This window comes from Blennius ocellaris (genome assembly GCF_963422515.1).
Source record: "Blennius ocellaris genome assembly, chromosome: 19".
Lineage (NCBI taxonomy): Eukaryota > Metazoa > Chordata > Actinopteri > Blenniiformes > Blenniidae > Blennius > Blennius ocellaris.
In genome coordinates, this window is record NC_137668.1 from 11,885,415 (window position 1) to 11,900,808 (window position 15,394).

At 42.6% G+C, this 15,394-nt stretch overlaps 2 protein-coding genes across 2 annotated transcripts; one reads left to right on the forward strand and one right to left on the reverse strand.

Moving 5' to 3' along the window:
* Positions 1 to 537: 537 nt before the first annotated feature.
* prlh2 (prolactin releasing hormone 2) lies at positions 538 to 2,736 on the reverse strand. The gene is made up of 3 exons (XM_080514648.1): positions 2,611 to 2,736; positions 1,711 to 1,901; positions 538 to 902 (listed from the first exon to the last, which is right to left on the reverse strand). The coding sequence occupies exons 1-3, from the start codon at positions 2,694 to 2,696 to the stop codon at positions 697 to 699; spliced, it is 483 nt and encodes a 160-aa protein (XP_080370774.1). The 5' UTR covers positions 2,697 to 2,736; the 3' UTR covers positions 538 to 696.
* A 3,402-nt stretch (positions 2,737 to 6,138) lies between these two features.
* On the forward strand, positions 6,139 to 15,344 carry shrprbck1r (sharpin and rbck1 related). Its single transcript, XM_080514914.1, has 14 exons — positions 6,139 to 6,834; positions 7,952 to 8,126; positions 8,691 to 8,768; positions 9,190 to 9,331; positions 9,429 to 9,519; positions 9,619 to 9,940; positions 10,934 to 11,043; positions 11,178 to 11,348; positions 12,604 to 12,764; positions 12,958 to 13,069; positions 13,158 to 13,337; positions 13,507 to 13,605; positions 13,808 to 13,951; positions 14,077 to 15,344. The coding sequence occupies exons 1-14, from the start codon at positions 6,565 to 6,567 to the stop codon at positions 14,155 to 14,157; spliced, it is 2,136 nt and encodes a 711-aa protein (XP_080371040.1). The 5' UTR covers positions 6,139 to 6,564; the 3' UTR covers positions 14,158 to 15,344.
* The last annotated feature ends 50 nt before the right edge of the window (positions 15,345 to 15,394 follow it).

Consider the following 15,394-nt stretch of genomic DNA (forward strand, 5'->3'; position numbering starts at 1 on the left):
TATAGAATAATGTGTTTATTGCCCAATCATAGTTGACAAATCTTTCAGTGTTGTGTGCAAGAGACTGTGTATAATCATCTTGACTTGTAAGGCCGGATTCACACAGGAAGTCTAATTTACTATTGTCGGTGTCTCAGATACTCAGAAATAATGAGATTCACACAGAGAAAAAAAACCAACTAAATTTGCTCCTGTTTAATCCAGTGCCAGTGACTATGAAGAGGTTCACGGTGCACAGCTCCACAGGCAGGGTCACTCACTTTTATGTGCAAATGTTTGTTGCAACCCATATTACATGTCTGGGAATATATTAACAAGCAAAAAATACAAATTCTCTATGTGCAACAGTGCTCTGAGGGAAAAAAATGTATTATGAAATAAATAAAATTTGCAAACTTAAAATGAATTTTGTTTGAAAGAAAACATTTCTTCTACACGTGCAATTGCAAGAAATCTCCAGGCTCACCAACACGTAATCACAATATCCTGATTTATTATTCAATATAGATTACATTTGAATTTGAATTTACACGCGTTTTTGGAGAACGACTTCATTTAGTATTGGACCAACTTCATAACAGACAACAGGGAAAATTGCATTTAGCAGCAAAAAAGCAAAACTTCAATGATTTAAAATAAAAAAACAGAAAAAAACAAATGAAGACACAGTTTGTGAATGGAGAGGGAGAGAACATGTCACGGTAACCAATCCCTGTCTTCCCCATCCAGCACTTTTCCAATGTTCTCCTTATTTCTGAGGCTGTTGAGCAGCAGCTCCAACGTCCTGACGACCGGCTGCATCCCGCCGCTGCCCAGACTCTCCACGCTATTGTGCCTTTTCCCAAAGCGCCCAATGGGCCTCACCCCGCGTCCCACGTACCAGAACGGGTCTATCTCTGGACCTGGAATGCCACAATGAGGAAGCAACACATGCATTCAGTTCGGAGGACCTTTACATTGTTTCTCTCGGTGGGGGAAAAAAGGCAAACACAGTCAAATGTATGATGATTTGTAATCATTGGATGTATTTCATAGTCCTTAGACATTTATCAGACAGCATCCATAGTTTTATTACGGTCCACACAATAATCTGTCATGCTGACAATAGAGCTGATTCGTTTACTGTATTAGTTTTAGTATATTTACATAACTACTTCAGTATCTTTTAAAAAGATTCCTTTAGAAGTCGCCACAACCGAACCTCTGCGTCCTTATCACCATCCTTATCATAGCCGTCTGTCTATCAATCTATCTATCCATCTACACATCTATCTGTCTATCAACTAATTTCATAGCTTTTGACTTATCTGGATTATTTTTTTTAAATACATGAATCCTGCAACTTATATTGGATTATGAATCCTAAAAGTGAATCTATTAAACAATGTGATATTTTCTTTTGGTTTGTCTAAAGCTGGTGGTTTTTAATTCTAGTTCAGGAATCATCAGCCTTTCAGAAGCCAGGGGTCAGGTCAAAGTTCACTCTTTATAACATTAAATATCCGTATATGTGAAGAAGTCCAGACTTTGCATGTTATATTTTCATAGTGAAAAAAAACCAAACCAACTTATTTGTTTCTGATATCAGAAACACCTCTCTGGGGAGTTTTGTATTGAAATCCAAATTAAATCTGAAGCAATTCAGCTCGATAAAAGCTGAGAAGACAGAAAAAAAACGTCGGGTATAATCACAAAGGAAAAACGACTTACTTCTGTTGTCGACATTGTGAACAATGTGGAAGTCGTGCTCCACCGTGGTGCTGTGCGCGCGGCTGAAGCTGGAGGAGAGGAGCAGGAGCAGCGCGAGCGCGGCGGGCAGCCAGCCGCTCGTCAGGACGCAGCGCCGCCGCACGTCAGCCGCTCTGCCGGGCAGCATGCTGAGGGAGGGTGTCAAGGCACTGCTGAGGGCACGGAGAACCAGACAGAGTGAGGAGAAAAAAAAATCCAACCCAATATAAATGATGCTAATTAAAATGGAAATTAAAAAATACATATAATTCAGTCATGTAGCATAAAATGATTCAAGTTAAAAGGCTGCAAATCCCTATAAAATAAAGAAACAATTTAAAAAAAATCTAACTAGGATTAAATCGTTTAAAAAGATTGAAACAATAATTTAAAACTTACAAAAACTTGGAAGAAAAAAAAAGCTGTTCATATTTCCATAACTGATGGGACAAAAATCAAGATTATCATTTAAAGGCAAAGGCACTTTATTCATAGAGCAACTTTGACGGAGATACATAGATAGATAGATAGATAGATAGATAGATAGATTAAAATAAAAACACAAATAAAATAAATGTAACAATAAAACACACATACCCACAAAGATTCACATGCACAAATAACGTTTTCTAAGCCTCCTTAAAGCAAAAGTCAACTCTACTGCTGGAGCATCCTGAAGCGAGAGGGTGCTCTGCCCAATAATTATCACACCAGCTGCATTTTCTGGACTAAATAACACAATTCTATCAAGACTATCAACACACCCTGACATATCCTCAGACATTTAATCCTCTGCTTCTTGCTTTAGATTTTGTTGATAAACTAGGCTGCACACACAGAACTAAAAACATCACATAAATAGAGTTGAATTGCAATGCTTACCCTGAACTTTGGTAACAGGCTGAGGTCAGCTGGTGGAGGTCTGAAGTGTTATTGTTGAGCAGGTGTGCTCCAGCTTTTATATCCATCCTCCTCGTGAGGTTTCCGGATGATGAATCAAGAACGTCAGTCACACACAGTGATCCTTGACTACAGGATGCATCACCCGTCCTCCCCTCCTCCCACTCTCCAAACCCCCTCATCCCTGCGAGGATGGAGATTCGCTTTTGGACTTTTCCTGACGTCCGTCACGCAGCAGAGCAGTCCATCACAAAGTCAGTGACATGCAGAGAACTTTAAATTAGTGGACATGGGGAGACCCACCGGCTCAAGGAGCTCTGTCAGACGGTGATCTGGAACCATGGTGGGCGTTTTTTGATGAGCCTTTCATCAATCAGCTTGATAACGTAGGATAATGCAGGACACAATCAGCTTCAGCACAGAAAAAAAGCCACAATGCATTCTTAAGCAAAGCTCTTGTGTCATCAGAACCTTCTGCAACTTTTTTTTAAAGAAGCTCTGACGCTCCGAACACTAACACTGTAAATGTGGATGACTCATTTGGTTCCAGCCACCTTCTTTAGTTTAAATCTTACATTACACTTTGAGGTTAAACATATGTTCTCCTATTGAAACCCACAACACGAGATGAGACAAGCTGCGTCAGTGCTGGTAAAACAGTGTCAACGAAAAGACATAGTTATTGATCATTTCAGTAAAAATGTTTCCCTGTGTCACACGTATCAAGGTGTAAAGTCACCTTGGGGCCCAAATCTGTGTCGATTACAATAAATATGAATGTTAACAGTGGCGCCCAGAGTGAAATGTATAGTTGAATCATAGCATTCATTACAAGAAGGCATTTTGTGAATCTCCAATGAAAATGAGAGATTACTCAAAATATCATCAGACGGTAACTCTTGTATGACGCAAATGTTCCCTTCCACGTATTTGTGCACTTGCACATGCACACAGCTTTCCCCGAAGGCAGCACTTTGCTTTTCCACCTCGAATTAGGGCACCCTTAATTTTGTCATGGGTTCAGACGAGATAAGATTGTGTTGTTGCAGAGACCAACTGCAATAATGAGGAGATAACTACCGGAGGACGTGTAATCACACCACGACATAAAAACATCCATAAACAATAAAGCTAATTTGGTTTATAACAGTGGATCCTAATGTGGAAACAAAATTTGTGGTAATTCGCTCCTCCGTGCTTTGTCACCGGCAGAGATCTGGGGTTTGGGTCTGTGTACCATTCATCTCAATTCAATGTGACTCAGAACTGTACCAAGTCTAAGCAGAGCCCAGATTATCCTCAGTTTCTAATAAGAGTAACACATTTCTGCTTTGAACCTGTGGAATTCACGTTATTTTGATTTGGGTTTTTTTTTTCTTTGGCCTTTGGAGACTAAATTCACAATAAATATTTGAAGCAAACTTCAACCAAAAATGTGATTACGTTATACATCCCCCTTCTCTCCTGTCGTGTTCCATGAGGTTCTGGTTGAATGGCTTCATCTCATGAGTGTCATTTGCATTTCTATGAATGGGAACCGTTCAGACCCGGCGGTTAACGTGTGCTGGAGGTGTCGTGGATGGGCAGTCAACACACAGCAGGGGGTCACCAGGCTTCCCGTTCCACAGTCATTTTCCCTCACCGCATCATGAGTGACATGAGTCACAATTCAAACAGGAAACCTATCTGGAAGTATATTGAAAGAATTTAACATTAAAACAACTCAAATTCAGCCTCACTATTTGGATTTCCTCTCATTGTAGAGCATAAACAATGTGGTATTGATTGAATAAGCTTGCTTACAGAATGATTAACAGCCCGACCGAACTGACCATTGTGGCATAAATCAGTCCCCTTTCTTGCTACAGTATATTTTGTTAATGGCCCCACAATTCATGACAGAATGCGTGGGCTGGGACATTCACTGACCATGTTGGGTTTGCCCCGTTTCTTTAAAAAAACAAAAAACAAACTGCAAATGAGCATGCAGTGGTGAACAGGGAAATTTTCTTAAAGGGATTTCCCATCTTACTTTCATCCAGGACCAATCAAATTTTTGAGTATTTTCCAAGTGTTGTTTCCAAATTTTTAAATCGATAGAGTGGTGACAAGGACCGAGTAGATTTGTTCTTTTACAGCAATAATAAAGTGAAAAAAGCTTTGACATTTAACAAAAAAAGAAATGGTCACGTCGAATCAGTTATCAAGACTAAAACTTCTTCTCTGATGTATTCTATAGTGAGCGCACACAAACACTTTGTCCAGCAGGAGCGCAGAAAGCAGTCTGTCATAACCCCGCTGCTAATAAGGAACAGGTAAGTCAACCATTAAGAGGCTTTTATTCCTCGTTCCTTTAGCGTTTGTATACGAAATAGTGTTTCACACTTCAAACACTGTCCAATGTGGAAAGAATCATACACACAGACTAGAGAATGGCGACGAAAATGTCCTACTGTACTTACTTACTTACACAAATGCTGTTTTTTGTTCCTTCATATTATATTGAAATGAGTATGGATGATATTTACAACCCCAAGTTGAATCCCTATGTTATACATTCATAAGAATAAATATAGAACACAGCTAAACAACTGAAAAACCTTGTTTTTCTTCTGAAGAAGTCACGGGGGTGACAAGACAAGCAGAAGAATGCAGTAAATCAGTGGCCCAGTGGCCTAATGGATAAGGCATCAGCCTCCGGAGCTGGGGATTGAGGGTTCGAGTCCCTCCTGGGTCGTTACATTATAATTTGATTTGTTTGCAGCAGGAATTCATCATTGATTCATCATTACAAAGTTCAAATGAACTTAAGTGTTTGTAATAGAGAAAAGGTACTCCATTTAGAAAGTATTCTAGTGAAGTCAAACGTCAAATCTCACAACAGCTCTATAATGACATAAAAAAACTGTAGTTATAATTAATTATTAAGCTTTATTGGCATGTCCGTTTCAGCATAATCATAGCATACACCCTCCCTCTATTTTTTTGAAGGAACAAAAAGCACAATGACTATCAAATAAAATGCTACATCCAACGTGACCATACTCTGGGACATTAAAATATAAAATGTAGAACAACCAAAACTGCCCTAGGCCTTCCTTTTATTTAAAGTGTTGCTGGGAGGGCTTACAGTCGGAGCCAAACACACACACAGTTTACTCAAAGTAAAGTAAATATGGGAAATTATACATGAATTGCGCTCGGCCTGCAATTAACACAACCATCATCAGGACCTGAAACGAGAGGTCGATTTGTATTGTAAGTGGGATGCTTTGCTGCCTCTCTGTGGTAGAATAGGTACATACACACATTCTGCATTTATTACCGGACCCATTGTTTACTCTTCTTTTAAAATCACATACTTCAATCATTAGTTCGCGCACATGATCCGTGACTCAGCCGTGGGAATTAACAGAGATCAGGGTGCTTGCAAGAGGAGCGAGAGAGCTTCATTCCTTCATGCGGCTATTTAAAGGAACATAAATATTACAACGGCACACGTCACCGAGGCGGCGGCGCATGCGCACCGAGGAACTGAAAGCACCGCTCGCCAGTCAGCTGTATCAAACTACTACAATAACCTTGGTGTCGGGGACGGTTTCTGTACGGAGCGCCAGCGAAGAGCAAACCCCCCCGACCTGTGTGGGATTTATTCCGAGCCCAAAAGGAGAAAAGGAACGAGGCGCACAGCACTTTTTTGTTTATGTAGCGAAGCGGCTCGGAGCAGTTGTGGGACCGACTGACTTCCTGTTGACACTGAGGCTGCCTGAAAGCAACAAACAACACACGATGCGAGCTACGTGAAGACGAGCGGATATTAAAAGTGGAATAACTCCGTGGGACAGGAGGTAAACGGCCGAGCGGACCCCCACCTACCCAACCCCCCCACTTCGACCCTGCGTATGTGTGTGTTTTCTACATGAGTGTGTGGGAAACATGTCGCTGACTTCGGGCGGCTGGACTCACTCCCCGGGCTGCACGCCGGACCAGCTCGCCGCCCTGCCCAGCCACTATGGGGCCTCGCAGCCCGGCTGCCACACCGTCCTCATGTCGGTTCGGGTGTCGGTGTGCCATTCCGGCATTCGGCCGCTGTGTCTTCCGGGGGCAGGCGATGAGTCACTCCGCCTGCAGCTCAGCATGGACCCGGGGAAATCCGGGGAATTCCGGCTGTCGCTCCAGGACGGCGGTGGGACGGGCCGGAGTGTGGTGAGTGATGGCGTGACTCCCTCCCTGCACAACTTCTTGTTTTTTTGCTTCGATCCGGAAGGAGTTGCCACTCGGTCAATCTTAAGATTTATAGTTTCCCAAAATAAACTGCATCAAAGCGGCTGCCAAAGCTTTCTGGCCTTTCACCAGAAAGTCCCCCCCCCATGTGACTTGTGCTTAATGTTTCAGTCCCTGTCAGGTCTTCTACCATCTAATGATATCATCATAACATTGCTATATCGTTCTACAGCGTGTCTGGTAGGTAGGTAGATGTGTCTTTTAAAGATACTGAGGATATGACAAGAGAAAGTACTTCTTAACAAGATGACTACAATACCTATATAAGGTACTACATGGGACAAGTTTCCAGTCCATAACCAGTCAGACAGAGAGACAGATCTATGGGGAAATTCAGTGTCACTAATGAACCTCAAGTTCATGTTTTTTTTTATATTGTCGTGGGAGGAAAGCCAGAGTGCCTGGGGCAAATGGAGAACGTGCAAAGCCAACAAAGAAAGGCCTAGCCCGTATTTGAACCTCTGACCTTTTTGCTACCACCTTCCAGTGCTTACCACTGTGCAGTCCTCATAAATAACTTTCAAAAATCTTGCTTCATTTTTATCCCAAGAAGTACAAGGTCCTCCGTTGGCTACACCTTTCACAAAACCCCAAAATGCCTTGACTTAAACAAGTCTCTTTGTTTACTTGATGCATTTCATCTGTTTAGTTCTGGGTCTCAGTCCTCTGGTATGTCTGCTCCCATTGGACAACAGTAGGTGAGAAATTACAAAAAGCAGTTACTTTCATACATTTGTTTATAGAAGAAAAAAAAAAGTACAGTTAATGCTGAAAGCGTATTTTTGAGGGCTGACGTTTGGTGGTGTAATAAACACTTCAGGATTTGATAAAGTGTGTGTAAACACAGAGTGATGCAGGATTTCTTTGTTTTGTTCTATTATTACATCATTTCTTCATTATGGTACGAGGAGAAGCTGCAAGCTCGGCAACAGCCGGGGGGGGGTTTGTCGTCCTGACTCGTGTTCCTTCTTTGCTCCTTCACAAGCGCATCTCCTCTCACACTTTGTCGTTACTTGTCCCCCCCCCCCCCCCCCCCCAGACCATCGCCGAGTTTGACCTGAGGAGCGTGAACTACGAGGCGAAGTCGCCAAAGTGCCACGAGCTGAGCCTGGTGGCGCCGCCTCATGACCGCATCAGCTTCAACTTCCGCTGCGAGCAGGAGGCCCAGGAGTGGGCCACCGTGGTCTTGTCGTCGTTACGGGAAGCGCGCCGAGGTGTGGAAGTTCTCCCCCAACTCGTTTCCCATTTCAGAGCCGGCATGGAGTCATTTTGCTGCGCTCTTGTGAAATAAATTGGCAAATTCTGCATGACCGCAGTTTGACGTATGAAACTATTTGTTCATCTGTTTGAACATAAAAAAATAATAAAAAAAATGGGGGCTTTCATTGCCATTACCATAACTTTTTAAAGACTGTGACTTGTCTTTGATTTCAAAATTAATTATAGTAATATGATCTGGTTGTACTTATGTAAGATGCAAGTTTGTGAAAATGTCTTTTTTTGGGGGGGTTTGGGGTGTGATCAGTGTCTGGTAAACAAATGCGCCAGCTGATGTTGAATACTTTTAATCTGTGATTTCCTTACATTTTCTAAGTGAAATTAATCTGGATAGTTTAGTGGCTCTCCTTCTCGTGCTGGTCTAATATAACTGTGCACCGCGACACTGGACTTAAACAGGCAACGTGACAAATCCGTTATATTTGTTTTGTAGTTTTTCTTTTGTTTTGGGTTTGGTTTATTTTTCTTGTCTTATTTAATCCAACTTTTTGTTTTGGCAGTCGCCCCTCCAGACATCGAGAGAGAGCAGCCACCCGATGGAGTCCATCTTCAGAACACCATGGCTCTGCAACGAACAGGTGTGTGAGTGAGAGCTGGAGTGTTTGCCAGGGACTGAGAGAGTCTCTGTGAATGTGAATCGGACAGATTTGTGCTTTACAAAATCGGCCGGCTCTGAATGTGCAGTTTTGCCAATTCTTCCTACACTTGTGTCATATAAAATTTTAAATTCCAATTTTTATCAAAATAATAGCTATAAATTAACAAAAGATGTCATCTTGTCAAAGGTTTAATGTTTTGATACTGTATTTTTATAAACTACAATTTAAAAGAATAAGATTAAAAAAAGGGATTATAGGGGGCAAATCATTTTCATTGTAATCTTGTTTTTTTTTAGATGTATATTGTACATTATCGTTCATTAAACTGATGTTTAAACCTTGCAGTCATCTCAGTGGTCGTAAGTTTTAACATTCAGGATGGTGTGTTTTTCGCCTGCAGAGGAAACGTGCATCGAGCTGACCCGAGCCATCGAGGCCGGCGACATGCAGTCTGCTTCCGTCTTCGCTGCCACACTTGCCCGTCAGCACACGGCGCTAAAGATCCAGCCCTCCGTCAAAGACTACGAAGACACTGAAATCAAGTGGGGGCGGTGGAAACTTCACTCTTATTTTGTATTTACTTTTCCAAATAAAAAATAAAATAAACGGATTTGCGATATCTCTGCTTCTATCCCACAGTTTGACTGTTGTGGTGGAGGATTTTTCCACGTCCTGCTGCGTCACTGTGAAAGTTTTCCCACACATGACTACTGCGTCCTTAAAACAGCAGGTTAATTTTATTTATTTTTTTATGCATTTTTATTATAATAGAATTGTTCCACGTCTTTGTTCGTTCACCTTTTGCTGCCGTGGTTTTTTTTTTCCGCAGATGTTTCTTGAGTACGGCTTCCACCCCCGGGTGCAGCGCTGGGTGATTGGCCAGTGCCTGTGCACCGACCAGCGCTCGCTCGCCTCTTACGGCGTGCGCCAGGACGGCGACACGGCCTTCCTGTACCTCCTGTCGGCCCGGCACGCTCGCCTGAGCCTCCAGGTCCTCCAGCGGGATCAAGAAAGCGCCCTCCTCCTCAACCCTCCGGCTCCGTCCTCTCAAAAGCCCTCGGCGTGCGCTCCCTCTGGGAACGGCCCTGCGCCGCAGGACCAGAGGCCTTACACCACGCTTCCCTCCAGACTCCACGCCAGCAGCAACGCCGGTACGAACTGCATAAAAGCGCGTTTCTACACAGTTTACCTCGCGTCTCAATGGCTGAATTGGATCAATTGTAACTGGAAAATAAAAAATATTCATCGCAATAATGACGACAAATATTCTAATTCATAATCTGAACCATAATAGTGATGATAATAGAAATTATAACAGGTATGATGGTAGCAATAGTGCCATTAATAAGAAACAATTGTAACATATGACATAATAATGCCAAAGGTAGCAGTGACGACAGTACCCATGACAGTAACAATATTTACTAACAAATTCAGCTAATAATGATGGTACAAATGTTGCACAACCAACTTTATAAAGAATATATTTACTCAGTGTGGTGGTAATCTGCGAAATGCTAAGCTGGCCTACCGAATGTAGTGGCACAACACAAAAAGAGAACAATGCTAGAACATATTATCTTTACTGTGTAAGCTAAAATAGGAACCAGTGACTCTTGTTGTTCTGTTTCGAAGCAAATGGCTTCCTAACATGACTGAACACCTTCACAAATTCTGATTAACATACATATATTTTCATTTAAAAAAAATTCTATATCTTGTGTTACTTTAATGAGTCAGTTTTTGGGGAAAAATAGGTTTTTGGGGGTGTTTTTGTTCGCTTTAGTCCGTCACACTCCTCTGACAGTAGCTGTATTGACGGTGAGGGGTGACGCAGCTCCGTTGGGCGAGAGTTCTAATCACATGACCTCGAGGAGCGCTGTCACACCACAACATCCTGGCCGCTCTTGTTCCTCAATCCTCTCCCATAGCAACGACCTTTAAAGTTATTAATAACGTTACCGAAACGAGCAGTAACCACTTGACGAGTTCAGGTGCATCTAAAAAAAAAAAAAAAAATGAATATCACTGAAAAATCAAATGTCCCTTTTTTTCTTTCTACACTTCTAACATATAAGCTGGGAATGTTTTAAATGTGATCGCAATGTAAAGCGCGTGTCGCGTAACATCTGCTCTCTCCTCAGTTGCTGCAGGTGGGTCTGAGAGACAAAATGCATTCGAGATCCGGGAGCTCATCAACCTGGAGATGCCTCAACTCAGCGAAGCGCTCGCCCCCAAGCCCGCCTCCCCACAGGTAATGTACAGAGAGCGGCTCTGCCGGTAATCCGATTACAAGTGAGATACAGGTTGCATGTGATACTGCTCAATCATTTGTTTGAACTAAAAAGTACTAACCTGTTTTTTTTTTTGTTTTTGTTTTTTTTAAAGGGTTGGCCATGCCCTTCTTGCACATTCATTAACAAACCGACTCGGCCGGGCTGCGAGATCTGCAGCACGAACCGCCCCGACAGCTACGTTATCCCCGGTGGATACCGACCTGACCCACTGGAGCTCCGACGGATCCAGCAGGAGAAGGAGGCCATGAGACAGTATCAACAGGTATAAAAACGAATGCACTCAAGACTTTTGCACATGTATCTTATACATCGACATGCATGTCACGGCGCCCTTTTTCACCAGCACATACAGGCCTCACCAAAAAAAAAAACCCCTGGGAGATGTACAGCACCATTTCCTCTCAGACATATCAAATAGTTTTACGGAGTCTGGCCTGCAGTATTTTTTTTTTTTTTTTAAAGGAAAAAAAAGAGAAACAAAACAGTAGAGACATGAATTTTCAGACTCTCTCAGGTTGACTCTCTTCTCTTCTGTCTCTGTTTTTTTGAAGGAGAAAGGGAGAAGAGATTTGCTGAGGAGTGCTGGCCATCAAAACAACTCACTCCTGTATAACCTGGACCAGGACCACTGAGCTCACACACACACACACACACACACACACACACACACACACACACACACACACACACACACACACACACACACACACACACACACACACACACACACACACACACACACACACACACACACACACACACACACACACACACACACACACACACACAGGCACAGGCACAGGCACATGTACACGGAGTTGTCAGTCGCACCAACACTTTTTATCGATATAATAAACTGCAAGCCGACTATATACACTTGTTCGAAAAGGATTCCCTTTTAACTGTTGACCCCATCCTGTGGGGGACAAAGAGGTCGTTTGAATTGCACTGTTTGCACTGATGCCCCCTTTCTTCCGGTTTTAGGCCAGACAAGAGAGTGTTGGCAAATTTGCAACCATGTTTTATTTACTTCATGGGTGTAGGAAAACAAATACTTTGACATTTTACAAAAAAAACAACAACGTATAAACCAACTATGCTGACAGTGGCAACACGTTTAAAAGAATCTGTCTAATGTCTATTGCGTCATGATCCAATCACATATCTTGTTGTTAATGGAGGGCTGTGTAAACCCTCCCTGTATATTGACCATCCAGATGAATGACTATGGTCTGTGTCGACTCTCTGATTTCACGTGACTTTTCTTTTTTTTTTTTAAATGCACTCCATAAGTGCAAAAGATGCCTCTAAATTGAATGTACACATGAAAGATTTTGCACTGTGAGTGTAAATACTCTGTGAAATGAATGAAAATAAAGTGTTATTGTACAGTAAGTGCATCTGTCTGTGTATGGATGAGTTCTACAGTTTCAGAATTTTAAAAAAAAGCCAGTGAGTCCACAAAACATGTTTAACCCTGCGCTCCCATCCTTCCACAACGACGCTTCTTCTCCCAGGCGAGGGAAGAAGAGCGGAGGGAGAATTTCGCTCGGCTGGTGATGATGGACGGTCAGGACCTGGTGCCGAACCCGGAGCCTGTGGACTGTAGGATCTGCTATGTGGATCTACAGCCAGGAGAGGGCGTGCTACTCAGGGAGTGTCTCCACTGTTTCTGCAGGTAAAAAGTCTTGAGACTGGAGGAAGAAACGATTCAGCCAAAAGACGATATTGGATCACAAAAAGCCGATTGTGGTTTTGAAGAAAATGAATTGCTCAGCTATTTAAAGCATTCGTGTGTGTGTGTGTGTGTGTGTGTGTGTGTGTGAGTTCGATGACCAAAGACGTAATCTCTGTTTATGTGCCCACCTAAGAGAGTGTTTACGCTCGGTGATCATGCTGAGCGAGGAGCCCGAGGTGTCGTGTCCCTACAGGGATGACATGTACTCGTGTGCCCGCTCCCTGCAGGAGAGGGAGATCCGAGCTGTGAGTCCCACCAGCCGACTCCTCATTGTGATTGGAACAGAAGCCAGATGGATGCACTCCAGACACTCTTGCTCTTTCTCCTTCCCAGCTGGTGCCGGCAGAGGAGTACGAGCGCTGGCTGCAGAGGGGGCTCTCTGTGGCGGAGTCCCGATGCGAGGGCAGCTATCACTGTGCAACTCCAGACTGCCTGGGCTGGTGCGAGTACGAGGACACCGTCAATGTCTTCCACTGCCCCGTCTGCAGGAAACACAACTGCCTCATTTGCAAGGTAGAAAACTCCGGTCAATGTCGAGTTGTAGAACTATTTATACATGACTGTCTTTTCAAATGGTGCCATGTCTGCAGAATGGGGAAAAATAGCACCTCAAAGATCCAGACCTTTCGACAAGCCACGGAACCGTTTGCATTCATTTTTGGTTTTTTCCCGTTTTATTTAGTCCATCCACGAGGGAATGAACTGCAAACAATACCAAGATGATCTTGCTGTCCGTGCTATAAATGACTCTGCCGCCAGGAGGACGACACATCTATTGAAGGTGAGCCGGATAATGCAAATGAATACTGTACACGGTTTCCAGACAACTCATTGGCTTACAGTTTACAAAGTATTCATCTTAAACAGAGACCGTCCTTATGCGTCTGTGTTGACATGCACTGTTATCATACACGAGAATGACTTTTTCTACCGGCCCTTCATCTCATATTCTCTCTTGAATTTGTTTTCGGTCTCACAAACAGACTCTCGTGCAGTCGGGGGAGGCCATGCATTGTCCCCAGTGTGGCATCATAGTGCAGAAGAGGGACGGATGTGACTGGCTGCGCTGCACCGTGTGTCACACTGAAATCTGTTGGGTGACCAGAGGGCCCCGCTGGGGGCCAGGGGTAAGAAACTCAAGAAGCAATTCTTTCTTCTTCTTCTTTTTTTGTTTTTTTATTGTCCTGTAATGTGACGACTTCTCTTAAAATACTATTTCACAATACAAGCTTGCTTGGTTTTCTTTTTAAAGGGGCCCGGAGACACCAGCGCGGGATGCCGCTGCAACGTCAATAAACAGAAATGTCATCCTAAATGTCAAAACTGCCACTAAATGCAAGGAGTGGGCACACTGTTAAGAGTGTCAGAAGTTACACACACACACACACACACACACAAAACTGCTCTTAATTAACAGGCACAAGATGCTAAAAGCTAATAATCAAGGTGTGTTTTGAGTATATTTACAGCTAAGCTGCCTGTGCAGGATTTATACTTAAATTGCACATCCTGTCTTAGAACTGGAGCACTCTTATTGTCCTCTCAGCAAATGTCTCACAATCACTTGTTTCACAGGGTCTTTAGCCATAATCACAATAACACAGGCAACGTTTTGGCCTTGATCTGTTACATCAGACTGTTATAATAATAATAATAAGTGAGGTCAGAAGTCTGCATGACAAGAGTATTACTTTTGAATTCGGTGAACACGGTGCCTTTTGATTATGACTGAACTGCAGATGTAGCAATACGGGTGTGTTTTTTTTGTTGTTTTTGTTTTTGTTTTGAATGTTTCAGTGGTTTCATACCTGTGTGCATTACGTTAAACCGACGTGGCCTTATTCTGCTGCACAAGAGGTGTCGCAGGGTGTTTCAAGTTTACTGGAAAATGTGATTTAAAAGCGGTTCGTCCTTGAAATGCAATTTTCTTGCGCAGCTCAGATAAGCGTGTGAAGCCATTTCTGTTTTTTGTGTCCGATAGTCTGGCTGCTTGTATGAAAAGTTACCAAAGAGGTTTGGAATAAACTGAGGATCTAAGTGTTAATGTGATTGTTTTGGGGTGTTTTTTAGCTGTGGTTTAAACACTTGAGGGAGAATCAGGTTGTTTGCATTGTGGTTATCACTCACATATTAGAGGTGTTTATCCGGCATGCCGACCAGCTGAGGATGATTCCAGGTCTTTCCCAATGAAGGGCAAAGTGTGTTGGTTAATATTCAAATATTAATTGTAATAATAATAATAACATTATGTAAAGGAGGTTGAACATATTTAGCCAATAAACCTATATTGGAGAAATTGTATATGAAATGTGACATCTTTCAATATACTTAATATATTATAATTGTATTTTTGTGCATGCATGAATACACAGTCTGTTCACCAGTATGAATATAAGGCTAACTCCTCAATAACACTACTGCCCAGAACTGACAAGCCATGACTTGGTCCTCACTGTTCTTTGTGTTTGAATATCAGCTCTGTGTGGCTGTACTGTTGTGCCTTAATTATAATAAATACATTTAAAACTGTAAACTGCTTTATATCTGTTTTTTGTTGTTGTTGTTGTTGT